The sequence below is a fragment of the Epinephelus lanceolatus genome, chromosome 4, assembly GCF_041903045.1.
Source record: "Epinephelus lanceolatus isolate andai-2023 chromosome 4, ASM4190304v1, whole genome shotgun sequence".
NCBI classification, from domain to species: Eukaryota; Metazoa; Chordata; class Actinopteri; order Perciformes; family Serranidae; genus Epinephelus; species Epinephelus lanceolatus.
In genome coordinates, this window is record NC_135737.1 from 34339082 (window position 1) to 34354906 (window position 15825).

At 43.7% G+C, this 15825-nt stretch overlaps 1 protein-coding gene across 12 annotated transcripts in view; it reads right to left on the reverse strand.

Annotated features, from left to right (window-relative positions):
• mecom (MDS1 and EVI1 complex locus) overlaps positions 1–12539 on the reverse strand; it is a 142826-nt gene extending 130287 nt beyond the window's left edge. For all 12 annotated transcript variants that reach the window (XM_033631587.2, XM_033631585.2, XM_033631580.2 and 9 more), the window contains exon 1: positions 12363–12539. In XM_033631587.2, coding sequence (XP_033487478.1) covers positions 12363–12399 — 37 coding nt within the window. In that variant the 5' untranslated portion in view covers positions 12400–12539. The remainder of the gene's footprint in view (positions 1–12362) is intronic.
• Positions 12540–15825: the final 3286 nt, after the last annotated feature.

Sequence of the window (15825 nt, forward strand, 5' to 3'; positions counted from 1 at the left end):
GTGATGCTGCATGCCAATCTCAACACTGAAGTACATGGTAGGTTAGGATGAACAGATATAATTAATCTTCTAAACTACCCCGCCCTTGGATAACAGACAACTTTTGAAGCCTTTCTTAAGTTCGTCTAAAAATGATCTGAACAAATCAACACTTGTGTCCATTTTTCCTCACTACGGAATATATGAAAACTATCAGATTCAAACATTTGGTAATGGGAAAGGGAGATATTTTTCCTGTTTGTTATTAAAATAAACAGAGACAGAGATGTCTGGGATGAACTGGTGTGTGAAACTCAGGGGAGAGAAAGAGAGACAGAGAGCGAGAGAGTATGGGAGAAGGGAGAAACGGAGAGACTAAGGGGCCTGACTGTCTGACAGACAGGCAGGCAGATGGACAGGAACTTGGCATTAGGGAATATGATTCTGCCAGAGAGTGATCCATAAAGACTGGAGGAGGTCGAAGGGCACACTCTCTATAATGACTCATCATCACTCACTGGTGTCCACGCTGGGATGGCCTGTGTGTGTGTGTGTGTGTGTGTGTGTCTGGGAGAGAGGGCCAGTGGATCTGCTGAGAGATAGTGCAGGATAAACGACCAGTTCTGCTATTCTAGGCCTCTGGGGAGAAAAGAGAGATCTCACTGTTGTTTTATCAGAGCCCTGGCCAAATACTGTCACCCTCAACATCAATTAATCCCCTCATCAACGTTTAAAAAAAAAAAAAAAAAATTGGGGGAAAACATGGGTGAGAAGGTGAAAATTACATTCCCTGGGTTATGAAATATGATAAACGTCGTAAAGCCTATGGAATTCCTTCTGTTACAGGGAAACTGTGTTTGACTTCTCGGGGCTGGGTAAACACCACTGGACGGACTTCGCCATGGCAGCTGTTCCCATGGTAACGCGGTGGGCAGCGGAGGCGGGGCCACGAGGGAGTTGTGGCGTTTTCATGAACTGATTTTTTTTATTCACAGCCAGTCATTACTTTTACTACAGCGCAGCCCGAACTGACCACTAAAAGGGCGGCGCAGACTGCCAACACCTTGTATATGGAATTCATAAAACAATGGCTCACACTAAATTCCCCTGCTGCATTCTCAATCAAGCTGCTATGGCGATGACTGTGTCTGCGCGCATTTATGTGTGTGCACGTGCGAGGGGCCATATTTTTAGTTGTGCAGCATCGGATGGATATCTCCATTTCTTGGCAGTTGACAGCCTGTTTGTCATCCACTCCACCACCAAGAACTGACCTTCAGCGGCATAACTACCTTTATCCTGCCATACCTCTCCTCTCCCCTCCCTTCATCCCTACATCTCCATCGCCTCCCTCACCCTCGATCTTTCTCAACCCTATACTTCTCCCTCACTTTTTGCACTCTCCCCCCCCTCCTTCTACAGCCTTTGTCATTGATCGCTGATGCGATTGGCTGCCTCCATGCTCAGTAATGACCTGCCCTGGTAACCAGCCGGCTGCTCCGCTCGGCCCCTTGTAGATTGAACTGTCAGATGGCAGCGATTAATGGCTGGGCAGAGAGACACAGACTCACACCTGCAATGTCCCACCCAGTGCTACCCTGCCGATGCGCTGTCCCATCCTGGCTCAGCCTGCGCAGGTACGTGTCCGTGTATGTATGTATGTGAGAACTGTGTCCAAATTTCTGGTAAAGATGGATAAATATTCATGTGTAGGTGCGTGTGTTTATGGGTGCATATAAATCTTTGCTTTCATACATGTATTACTGCCCCTGAGGGTATGCGTGCTTTCTGCCCTGCTGCAGTGGCTGATGGGAAGATATGGTGAGAGGGTGTGTCAGAGGGGCTATGGAAGGACACAAAAAGTCAACCAATACTAGGGATGCATGGATCCAATATCTGGATCGAATATTGGCCCCGATATCATCAAAATAGATGGATCGGGTATCGAAAAATGCTACCTATACCTGAGGCGATCCTTTCCCTTTAAATCTATTGTGATACGAGCTACGTCATATGTCATGGAGCGAAGGAGAGAATCTGCTGTGTGGAGGTATTTCACACTACTTCAACTGCTGCTGCACAACTGTTTATTTTTGTTAAAAATAAATAGTTCATCATTGCATTAATCTGTTTCATCTTGTTTCATTTTATCTTAGGAAAGAACTGTGTAGTCATCAATGTCTGATGCCTCTAGTCTTTTCTGTTCTACATGTAAAGGTATATAGCTTTTTAGGTCAACCATGGTATCAGATCAGTATCGGCTGATTCTCAAAGCCACAGCATCGGGATCGGTATTGAAACTGAAAAAGCTGGATTGGTGCATCTCTAATCAATACAACTAATGATAAAAATGTAAAGTGAATACATAGAATCTTACACAAAAGACTAAAATAAAAACGGATAAATGTATCAAAACAGTAAACACGACTCACTTTTAGGACCTTGAAAAGTAGACAAAGTTGCCAATTCTACCAAATCAGAAATAAGTGAACTAACCACAGCTTGCTCCACTACTTAAATGACAGCATGTAATCATTATTTGTCTGCAGCGCTATACTTTGTTGCCCCCTGCTCTTCTTTATAACTATATTAGTTATGATTGCACCAGTAATCATTCACTTATTCTACTGTTCGCACTTGAGTCACTCGGCGCAGGAGAATCAGAATAAATGCCTAAAATGCTAACATATGTGATTTCCTCGAACAGAGATGAGTGGGGTGTTTGGTCTGGTCTCGCTCTGTCTGTCTGTTGAGCCGAGCACTGCAGGCCCACGCGGCTGTCCCGTGTTGTACTTGGCCGGCCGTCTGCTAACTGTCAGCGCGGTATCTCCTTACACTGATGAATGGGTAGTTTCCAGACCTTTCCCAAAGCTTTCATTCCCTTGTTCCAACGCTTCATCCAGAGGAATGGCCGAGAAAACAAGGGCTCCTCCGCCTGCCCACCAGCCTCCCTCAAGGGGAGCGCCAACACCGAGACGGGCACGGAGGCTAAATTTAAAATGCTCCCTTCGAAAGGGGGGAGGACGAGAGAGAGAGCGAGGAGGGGAAGGAGATAAAGAGGGAAAAAGACGTAGACAAAACAGTAAAGACAAATGAGAAACACAAGAAATGTGGTGGAAGAGAAAGAAAGTGAAGGAGGAAAAAAAAGAGACAGAGGATGGATGGAGTGTAATCCTCTGAACAGTGAACATGTGAATATCAGGCCAGCAGAGGTTTGGTGTGGTGTTTGAAACGGAGATAAAATCGATTAGCTTGTCCGCTGACCCAGTGAGTAGCGGGGCCCCCCGTTGCCCCAGTCCTGCCACAGCCCTGACAGAGACGTCCAGGCACCGAGGCCCCTAGGGGTCCCTTCTGGACACTGAGGTGAACAAAGTGGTGCCCTCCTGTCAAACTAAAGCCCTCAAGCACCAGCAAAACAACAAACCATGCTGCAATGCTTCACTGCTCTCTGATTCCACAGGAGACAGAAAAGATGCAGTGTGGGCTGCTGAAAGAGGACACTGTGTGTGAGAGCTCGTGCTCAAACACAGAACTAAGGTACATACATAAAGGGAAATATCATCAGTTAATTACGAATTACAGCCAACGGAGATCAGCTCGGTTTTATCAGAATAAAAATTAATTTAGTTGTTAAAGTGTTTTAAACTTTAGTTCTCAAATCCTTGAATAACATCTCAAGTTAAAGGGGAACACGCCCTAAATTAAGGATTCCAGTATGTTGTTTCCATGGCCGAGGATCAATCAATATTTGTTAACATCAAAGCCAGAAACCAGAGAAGTAAATCTCAGCCTTGTGATGTCATAGGTTATAAAGTCTGGAGCTGCTCCATAGACAATGAATGGGAGCCTTATTTTGTGGGTCCCTAGAATATTTGTTTTCCTTTTTTTTAAAACCCAAATGAGCTCGTTTGTCGTGTTTTCAGTTCTGAAACAGAAAATGTTTACATATACTCAGAGCATTTTGCTGGGTGCTCTCAGTAGGCGTGTTTCAATCCACCTGTTTTTATGCACATTTTCAATTTGGGCATAAAATAAAACGTGGGTGGTAACAGCGACAATTCCAAAAATCTGGAGGTATCGCAAAGTTTTTGTGCTTGGGGAAGGTGGAAAAGTTGGCGTATATATAAAAGGTTATTGTGACTAAGTGTAAGTAGGGATGCACCGATGCGATATCTGGATCGAATATCGGCCCCAATATCATCAAAACAGATGGATCGGGTATCGGAAAATGCTACCTATACCTGAGGTGATCCTTTCCCTTTAGATCTATTGCGACGCAAGCTACGTCATACGTCATGGCGTGAAGGAGAGAATCTGCTGTGTGGAGGTATTTCACACTATTTCAACTGCTGCTGCACAATTGTTTATTTTTGTTAAAAATCAATAATTCATAATTGCATTAATCTGTTTCGTCTTGTTTCATTTTATCTTAGAAAAGAACTGTGTAGTCATCAATGTCTGATGCCTCTAGTCTTTTCTGTTCTACATGTAAAGGTATATAGCTTTTTAGGTCAACCATGGTATCAGATCGGTATTGGCTGATTCTCAAAGCCACGGCATCGGGATCGGTATCGAAACTGAAAAAGCTGGATCGGTGCATCTCTAAGTGTAAGGGAAACAGATTCAGTGAAAAATGATGTACAGTCATAGCATACGTAAGATTACACCGCAAGCTCTCGTCACCATCTCTGAACACGCTTATGCACACAGGGGCTGTTACAAGAACTCTCCAAGAGCACAAAGCTGTGATATTAGTTGCTCAGTACTCTCTAATTATCCAATAAGATCTCCGTTGTCATCCATCCATTCTTTTCCTTCATTTGAGGTTTGACTAGCACTCTTTAAATTACGTCATCTCGTAGCGCCCCCTTTCTCTGCAGACTTCTGACTGAAGAACTGGTGCCACCCACTGCTCATCTTGACGACCCAACTCCCAATAACAATAGTAGATAGAAAAGTATATAAACTCACATTTTCTTTAGTCAATTTTTTTTCAATTCAGTAAAAATTTGCACTGCATTTGGATGCAATCTTTAACATCTTTACCAATTCACTGTCTATGGAGTAGTTCCTGACTTTATACTTGATGACATCACAAATTTGAGTTTTAGAACTTCAGGTTTTGGATTTGGCAGTTGTTCAGAATTACGAACATTTTTGGACTATTTCGATAATGGTCATAGTCCCCTTTTAATAGTAGAAGCTGTTAACCACTTTTCTGTATTTGTCTTTTAAAACTCCTCTTCTAATCTGAGGAGGACCATCTGCTTATTCTAGCATAGGTAATTATTTCCAAAAACCACCTCCACCACTGACGATTTCCTATCATTTGTCAGTTAAAATCTTGAAATATTGATATAACTCCATAAATGGTCAGGTATTTCTTCTACAAGCACTGGCCTGACAAACTCCCACCTGTTGACAGGCCCTGAAACCTCTCCCTATCATTTTATCGCCTTGTTTTCCTCACATGATTTCCTCAGTCAGATCACTGGGTGAGGAGCACCTCTTTGATTCCTGGCTCATTGTAGTGTATCTGACCCTGGAGGTCGCAGAGTGGAAAGAAGTGGATGTGTCACCACTAAGCTCTTCTCCGTGTTAGAATAATATTTCTATGGTGCATTTAGGATGCTAACGCTAATCAAAACAGGACATCCTGAGGAGGGCCGTGCTCTCTCTTCCCTGGCCCCGCTCGCCGACCGCTTTATGTTTTTGTGTTTGTGGAGGAGCGACAATCCCAGGAAGCCGCGAGAAGGGTTCATCAAAGCTCCGAGCGGGGGGCCCCGGCTGCAGGATCGTTGGAATGCAGCGTGGAAAGGAATCTCTACTGTCCTATTGTTCCCTTGTTTCCTCAGTCTCATCACACGCCGGCACGTCCAGTTCACTTACAGGTAAGAAGCGCTAATCAACCCTGCATTCCTTTCCACAGCCGCATTCTTTCCTCTGGTGCGACCCTGGCTGACCAACAACGCTTGTGCGCACACAGAAGGTGCACGACTCATGCAGACACATGTATACGCAGAGGGGAAGTCATCAAGACAGATCTCTGAGGACAGGGACGAGGTGTTTCCTTTTCTCAGACAAGGGATTGGAAGTGGAACAGTGGGGTGAACATTGGTGGTGCATGCCTCACTAACAGTGGGAAGACGATCCAAATCCCAAATACTGTGTCCAGGTAACTTAGTCATTCGTCCAGAAAAAATAAGAGCTGGGAAAGACGATGAAAAGATTTGGTTCACCTAGCTTTTTTATTTGAGTGTCCTCTGTGTATAAATGTGAGTGCTGTGATAACTAAACCACCCATTAAAAAAACAAAACTCCAAGTTTATCAACCATAACCTCGCCTTTCATAAAGAATTCACAGCGTGTCATGACTCTTCCTCTGTGTGTCTCTCACTGTAACCATCACCGTTTCAGCACTGCAACACAGGCGAGACAGCGGCTATCAGATCCAATCAGGTGAATGTGGTGCAGCGCAAACTTCATCAGGAAGGCCGCAGCTTTGATCACATCTCCCACCCTCATCTCTCCCGTCCTGCGGGGGTGAGAGGTCACCGCTTAATGAGCTTCAGCGTGGAGAGTGGGGGGCTTGTTGTGGCAGAGATGAAAGGTGTACAGGAATCACACACACATAGTGCGCAAACACATAAACGTACACACCTGACTACTCTGCTGTGTCCTGTCCTCCCTTTTCAGCTACAGACGGGCATGACCCGATGCCCTGTTTCGCCCCTGTTAATCACAAATGACTTTCCTCCTCTCCCTCCCTCCCTCCCTCACTCCTTCCATCCCTTGGGCCAGCCTGCTCCACCCAGGGAGATCCCCGAGCAGTGCTGGAACACACTGTTATCGCCACATTCACAAAGCGATTGTTGGGTAATTCCTGTTTATAGCTATGTGCTCTCTCCAGTGTGTAAGTGTAAGAAAAAAAAGCACTGTTCTCTCTGTCAACCCTCAGTGACAGTGATTAAAAACAATGTCCTCAAGCAAACACTTCAGCATACCTGCCAGTACAAAGATATTTACCATTCATTTAAAAGACCTTTGGTGAGTTTAAGGGTCATAAAATGTGGGATGGAATTGGTAAATATATATTCTGTACCCCCTCGTTCCTATTTGGGATCACTGGGTGAGGTATAAAAAAAGTAAAATGATCACACCGCAGCCTGTAAACTGACAAACATAGCATCATGTCTGGAGTAAAGTGCAGCACACAAAGATTGGCAGCATGAATAAAGTCACATCAAACCTCTTGTTTAGTCTTTCTCCTCATAAAAGCACTCAACAATGTAGTAAAGTGACTTCGGGTAGTTAGCTGATGTGAGACATGAGGCCAGAGTGTCGGGCCCTGTTCCTACCACCTGCTTCAGGTAATTGATTGGAGTATAAAATGATTGAGTTTCTTTAATTAGCTAACAGACATCTCTTCTCAAAGCGCACCAAGGAGTGCTAGCTTCACACCGCCTCATTAATAGTCCGGGCGAGGCGCACCATCAGCAATCTGCTCACATTATAACTCCTCAGACATCATAACGACACAAATCAGTTTGATGTCTGAGTAAACTTTTCAACTCAGCAAAATGCCATTTATCTCGGACCAATTTGTGATGAGAAAATGGCGGCGTGTCACACGTTTGACGACTTCGCTGTGCACTCCGCCGAGCGCCTTTGTTTTGTGCATATGCACTAAAACTTGCACGTACACACTCGGCTCATCCAAATAAGCACATACACACATGCTCGCCTCCCCTCAAAACACACACACAAGCACAATCTATAAAAATATGCTTAGCTTGGGACTGCTCTGTTGATAATGACCTCAGCCTTGGCACCGTAATGGGCCAGACCAGACTGCCGACAGACTGGAGGCTTTTGTGTGGACTCCCTATCTCTAACTCCATGACCTTTAGGGGGGAGAAGAAAGCAGAAATGCTTTTTTTTTTTATTTAGAAGGGGTAAGGCTCGCTCATTGTTCTGTGTTGGTACGGTTTCCCTGTGGTAAACACACAGCGGTTCCCAGGCTTGACATGTTGCTGCACAACACCCTCCCACCCTCCCTCCCTTCATGCATCCCTTGGTGTTCCCACACTGCCCTGTCTGGGTCGCTGCACCGTACCACCCCCCCAACAACAACACACACCACCATCAACATACAAACACTACTGCACACTCCTTCACCTGCCACCGGGGCAGCATTCAAAATCTAATACTTGTCTGTGAGCTTTAATGCGTTAGGAAACTCTCCACATATATGATGGACTGTGGCGCAGGACAGCAGGGAATGCAGCTGGAAAAAGAGGGAGCAGAGACGGGAGAGAAGCCCCTGGGGCAGGGCCGCTGTGTCAGGGCCTGAGAGGGGACCCGTGACAAGGCCTGGAAGCTCCCTAGCTGCTCGGGACAGGGGCCATCCTTCAAGCGGGTGACAACAGTGCATAAACAAACCACTAACCTCATCAGCTCTCTGTTTACAGCCCTGCGACCAAGTCCTGGACGACTCATTAACATCAGAGACCTTCCAAAAAAAGAGCCATTTTCTGAGGGGGGGGGGGGGGGGGGGGGCTTCTCCCATCGTAGGAGAGGAGGAAAGTGGACGACATGTCAGACAGATGGGGGCGTTGATAGATGAGAGCGCCTGGGTCATAGACAAACTGCCCCCCTGCTACCCCAAACACACACATTTGTATCTCAAAACACAACTAATACACCCACAAAGGCTGTGTATGCGTGTGTGTGAGCATATGTGATATGCTTTACACCTGGTTTGACAAGCATTCAGCAGCTTTGCTATTACAAGCAACGCTGCTACTTGTTCATAAACGTACTTGCTCGCTGTTTTACCCCTCTGTAGGCTGATCACATAATTGTTACACATCCATGACTCTGAAGTGGGAAATGCTCGCCTTTCTAAAGCACCTGATGGGAAGAGTTGACACCTATTCACACAAGTATTTCCTGGGACTTGAAGCTTAAGTGGGCATTTCACACACAAACTTTCACCTAAACTCAAAATAATTAGTGGCTAGTACATTAAGGCCTTAAAATAAATGACTGGAAGATTTAAATAAGAAACAAGATGAAGGTGTAAAATAATCTGTTCCCTCCCTCATTATAAACCAACTATTTTTTGGGATTATTTCACTTAATTGATCTGCACTATTTTGGTTTTAGGATGTGCCTCACACCACAGACTGATGCATTAGTAGGTTAATAATTGATATGAATTCACTCTGGTGCAACTTGATAAAAAAAAATAAATAAAAATAAAAACAGGAAAAGACAAATATGTTAATTTATTTGCATAAGAAAACAAGTTCAAGCAACAATTAACACTTAAGCCAGAGAGGAGTAACCTCGGCCGTGTGCCCTACTGATTCTTGACCCAGTCCATTACTGAAGGAGATATGGGACATTTGTATATGGAGCTTTGGCACCAAGCGGAGCGCAGGCAAAGAGCACCGCTCCGGGACAACAAGGGCTGTTTAATGGGGTCTCTATTTCACTTTCCTCACGCCGGCCCGCTCCCTCTCACCTTTTAAATGGGCCGATCTATTAACCGTTTTAATGAGCTCCGCCAGACAAACGCGAGATGCATGGCCCATTGCACAATGTGAGGAGGACGACGCGCTCCTCAGCTGCAGAGAGGAGAGAGGCGCTGACAGACGGGGAGACACCGAGGCGCGCGAGGCCTTTCTCTCTCTCTCTGCCTCTCTCCATGGCACGCACACACGCACGCACATCTTCTCGCGTGCCAATCAGGGGGAGGCATTGTGTCATATTTCCATCTAAAAAGGTGATAGATGCCACATTTTTTAGGGACAGGCGGGTCAGTGAGTGATGACTGACCAAATATTGTGGTAAATGTGAAAAATGATTATCAAGTGCACAAGTGTGTGCCTTGGGACCCAAACTAGATTTGAATGCTCCACTGCCACTTGTTAAGCTTCCAAATAATTTTCATGGAACTTTTCCTTCAGGTCAATATTTTTTTAATGCGTTAAAAGCAAAGGAATTAAAGTTTTACATGGTTACATATGTGTGATTAATCGTCATCGTAATTATTCCTAACAAATTATCAAAGACCTCTAAACACATAATAATCAAGAGGGGTTTTATTGAGACACAAATATGCTAAGTGGACCTTTAATTAGGCCTACACCGAGCTAGTTTAGATCATCACCCCCCCTCCACCCTTCTCCATCTTTCCGTATAGCCCACAATTCACCGCGGGGTGCGGCCTGCGCGCCTTGGCTATACTTAGTTGGGAAGCAAAAGCGAGTTTTTGTGGCGCACCACATTACGTCTGGACGCGCGGACTAATCAGTCAACCTCCATCAATCACTCTTACGTTTACCACCTCTCCATCACCTCCTCTATTACATCCACCATCCACCCCTCCTCTTTTTTTTTTTTATCACAAGGAGGGCCCCCGTACATGCCCGTTTTAACACGACTTCTCCGGACAGGCGGGAGGCACACACTGAACGCATTTACCAGCCGAGCTCTTATGAGGGGTCTGGGAATTTAAATATTCACTGTTGACACTGTGCAGACCTGGCTGGGGGCCAGAGCGGGCCCGCTCCTCCGGGGACCCCTGAACATTCCCCCCATTCTGACTGGAGAGGTAGAAATCTTCGTCTTGCATCTCCGTAATAATAATCGTTAAATACAGGAGGAATTATTCCTCCTGTATTTAAATATCTTTGATTATTTGCACGTACACGTTGATGCAGTTGATGCTTGGTACTGTGTGCTTTTCTTTGCAGCTATAAAAACTCTACTCAAAACAAAGTTTGGTGTTGCACAGCAAAGAGACCCAGAGGGCCGCTGCAAAGAAAATCAAATGCTTTCTTTCCTGTTGATGATGATGATGATGAGGACTGTGCGTGAGCGCGCGCACGCCTGAGCACACACCTATATCCTTATTGTGTCACAGTATTTTCTAAACCTTCCATAGAATCCTGATAGTTAGTTTAAATACACTTCGGGAATTCTGTATAAGTCTTAAACTAATTAGATAGTAACTTAATTTTTAGTGAGCACATGCAGCAGCGTCGCCATGATCACTGGCGTCAACCGTCCAAATCGTGTTAAATATATTGTGCAGCTTTATTTAGTCGTGCTTGTATGCAAAAATACAGGTGTGCTCTACATGCAAAATGGGATGTAAACACTGCTTACTTAACTGACCGAAACTCATGAAAACCTTAACGTCTTTTCCTGCAAACGCTACACAATATCGCAGGCCTGCTCCAGCACACTGTTGCCTTCCTACTTTTGACCTCCTTGCAATTTCTCCCAAAGAAATCTGCAATTCTCGATTAATGGTGTGCGTTTTACAGTGAGAGTATCTGCAATTAAAAGTCAATGTTAGAGTTGGAGTCAAAACTCAAATGTATAAGGCAAAGCAGCACAGGCATTTGCACAAAACACTAATGAAAAATATATATCTATAACAGCTTGATTAACACAGCTTTAGGAAGAGGGGGAAAAAAAACAGAAAGTGATTCTTGATAATTTATTGGAGCAAATCAATGCATGAATAGCCATATCAATCATCTCCCTGCATTAATTCTCATTGCTGATTGGGTCCGAGTAATTAAATCGATTTAATGACAAGAGTGTTTCGAGATTACACTTAATTTAATCAGACTCACTGAATATTTTAAGTTATTTTTTATCCTAAATGAATTTGCTAACAGCCTCAGTGCTGCAGTAATCAAATCACATGGAGGGTAAAGTCTGGAAAATAACATTCCTGTATCAAAAGAATTAAAACATCAAAAATTGGATTTTTGGATTTAACAATCAAGACACACTATGCATTAATAAGAGCTCGGAACGAACACACACACACACACACGCGCGCAAACAGAGTTACAAACAAGACCCCCTTCCCTGAGACATTTACCATCCTGTCTAAATCCTCCTGTCCTCCTTATTTCTCTGCATCAACCTGCCTTTTTTCCAAAGTTGCTCCCCGCAAACTGAAGTGACCAGCAGCCCCACAGCAGCAGCAGCACTGTGCAGCAATTGCAACACAGCTGCCGATGCACGGGACATTTTAAGCTACAATACACAACATTACACTACAGCGCCCACTACATGCAACGAGCAATTCCAAAACTGGAGCGGACGCCCTGCAGAAAGTTCCTCCATCGCTCCCTAAACTTTAAACTTTACGCTCTTCTTGTGACACCGCGGATTTTTGTTTCCCCATCGCGACAGTGTCATCGTTGTGTCACTCTTTACAGGTTGAACTTGAGGATTCTGCTGAAACCGTCACAGAAACTCTTGATAAACGCAGTGATAGCAGCGACAGTCTATAGGTATATAAGATGGCATGTTTGAAAAGGAAGAAAAAAAGAAAGGGATGTTGCACCTACTCGTGGCCAGTTTCCGTGCCCTGCCTTTGGACCTCATGGTGCCAGTCTCTCGGCGTGGGTTTGTTTGGATTTTTTCTTGGATCTCTTTTTTTTTCTCCTCCTTTTTGTTTTTTCTCGGGCTCCTTTTTCTCTGGGTTTCTCAATCCAAACGCGCTATCTCTCCAGCATTGTCAGTCTGGACACCTTCGCACATGCGCACAGCCCCGAGATCTGCCGGCAGCAAGTGCCAGGAAAAGTTTGGGGACGATTTATCACTTTGATATTAAAACCTGAGCTGGTGCAGAGATGGTGTGAATCGCGGACATCTCCTTTCGTGTCAGAGTTGCAAAGATCACTGAGGGAGAGAATGCGGGGCACACTGCAAAAAATGTCCAAAACGGTTGCTGGAGCAGATTCGGTCGCGTTGTTTATCTAACACGTGAGGAAACTTTGTAATTGAGATGCGACCTGTGCTGTTTTGACGTGTGTCAGGACTTATCTGCAAATAAGATCCATTTATCTAACACAGTGCATGAAAATAAACAGAATTAGCCTTATTTAAAAACTCTTTAAGCACGGTAAAACAAGTTACAGTAAAACAAATAAAAGAAAGAGATGTTAAATCTTTATAAAGGCAAAAAAAGTTAAGAATGCGCACTAAATGAAACCCTTTCATGAGATGGATATTTCTTGCAGCGCACCCAGCACCCCGGATCCACAAAGCGCTTGGGATATTAATTATAACGATCCTTATTCTCAATCCTTATTGCACCTTTTCTCTTTACATGAAGCCACATTAATCAATGTTCACTTAAATTACCAATGCTGGATATAGTCATTAAAGGTTTTATATATTTTAATTGTGTTTTTGACCATTATACCGAGCACTGGAAAATGAATGAAAAACTTCCCCTCCCCTCCCTCCTTTCCTCCCTCTCTCCCGCTTGGGCACCCGACTGACAGCTCTAATATGAGAGTGCCCAGGTTTTCTCTCCCCCCTCTCTCTCCCCCCTCTTTGTGCTGACAATTATTAATATGTTAAGTGCTCGGTATTAATTCCTGTTTGAGACGTTTCTGTTGCGCTGCGTAAATTTCATCACTTGGTAATTGCTTGAAGGCTCGAAAAGAAAAAGATGTTTTCACTTGATTTCACTTGGAACGAGAAGGGGCCTTTATCAAGAAAGAAAAGAAAGAGTTTTTTGTCCAAACCTTCATCTCAGTGGGTGGAATAATGTTGGATCGACTTCTTCTTTTTTTTTTTTGCTCTGGATTTAAAGAAAAAAGGCCACACTCATAAATGCATGCCATCCAGGCACTAAAAGTCAATAAAATCACTGCATGTCTGCTGTTATCACATAAACATTTTATAGAGGCATATTTAGATCCTGAGTCATATATCAGCACCATAGAGCACCAGCCAGATACCAAAACAGAAAATCATGATTTGTTGCCATTTCTATATTTTTTATACTACAAAAAAACGCTGGGAAAAAAAACAGTGAAATTGCATCCACACACCATAAAGGTGTAGCCTATGTGTCCCCAAATGGAGCCTGCGTATAATTAAAGTAATTGGCAATTAATTAGATCCGCATGAGATCATGCTGACCCTGTGGATGAACTCTTAAATGGGTTGTGAACTCGAGCTATCGATTCAAAAACCGTGTGGAAACTGATTAAAGTCGTGACATCAAGCAACCAAAGCGTGCCATATGGTACCATCAACACAGATGCACTCAAAACTCTGCACAGTTTGCAATTAGGGAAACCATACTGACCACAGTAATATATACAGAGTGTGATGTATGCGCAACTGGGCAGAATGTATTCAATCCCACTCATTCATAAAAGGCATTTTCTCATCAAATTTAGAAATTTAAAAGAAGTATATCCAAGTCCAAAAGCTAAAAAGACGCATCTCTATCCTTTATTTAAATGTCTAACTTAAGAGAGGTGAATACAGATACTTTATTGTGGTTGTACCTCGCTCTACCTCTACTGTAATGACATAAATGATGCTATTAAGTGGGTTGCGCCTACACATCGTGCCTGGGAAGGTGGCGGTGGCGCGCCGCGAGTACGCACTACACACACACTCTCACACACTCACACACACAGTGAGAAAGAGAGAGGGAGAGCTTGAGGCGGCGAGCTCAATTAGCCTAAATGGAAACAGTTTTCATTCACCGCAATAACTCACTCTCCTCTCTCCCCTCGTCTCCTCTCCCTTCCCGACCACTCTCTCGATACATATTTTATTATGATACGCTGAACCCGGTGGCAGGGCGGAGCGGCGCGCGGGTCCCCACAGCCCCGTGGATTGTAATTATTAGAAATTAATTGGGTTCGAGACCCCCGCGGTTGCAGGTATAAAAACCGAAAGACTGCCTCCACTGCTTTCCCTTTGCGTAAAATCCACACACACAAACACCAGGTAACGAGACTAATTCAATATTGTTAAAAGCGGTGAAGCCTCATTGAAACATTGGGGTGATTTTTTTTTACTGTATTACAGTAGTTGCGTGCTCAGCTGTTAAGGGGTTAAAAAAATAACATGGTCTGTATTGGGGGGCTGTCGAAGGCAGACTAAAAGTGAAAAGGCAGCCTCCGGCACAAGGAAATTACCAGCGCCCGCGTGACCTTTGAGCAAGGTAATCAATCAAGTGATCAACAGGGATATTTATCACTGCTTCGTCCAAGCAGAGCTCTGAGTGGAAACAAAATAATAATGATGGGAAATGAGAATATTGATATTCTGGGATAGTTTTGAATTATTAAAAACAGAAAACATCTGCTCTTTTTGAAAGGTAAATAATAACAATAATAATAATAATAATAATAATAATAATAATAATAATAATAATGACCTAATACAATCTGGTTTAAATAAGCAAAGCCAGACAGACATAAAATTATTAATAGCAAATTAAAAAAAGAGGCCACATTTCACCACAGTAGGCCCACACTTTCCTTCCTGCTTCAGGCTCCATATCACAGGCCTACTGAGTTCCTTCACCTATTTCCCACATCTCTCAGGCGAATATAATATTACAATTATCCCCATGCTATGCTTGCTTTTTGTTACAGTGTACTTGAACAGTCTGAAAAACCTGCAGCGATTTATTTGGCCCCAGTGCGTGCTGCCCCTGTGTGGAGAACTATCGACCCAATCAGACGCATTGAAAGCTTCCAATGAGCAGCTAATGCAATAAAATAATACTGTGGCGGAGGAAATTAATCCCTCTTCAGTGGGGAGAGTTGACACTGTGCAGGTAAAATACAAAGACAGTTTAAAGCAGACAATTGAAGTAAAAGAGGAGGTGTTTTTAACAAGCAAATTTTTTTTCATTAGATGAATTTTTTTGTTGTTTTTCTGACAGAAAATAAATTTTAAAAAAATGGATAAAATCCTGTCTTATACACCCGGTTAGTTTCAAGGTGAGGAGGCCTTTAAAAACCAAATTAAAAATAATAAAAAAAGACA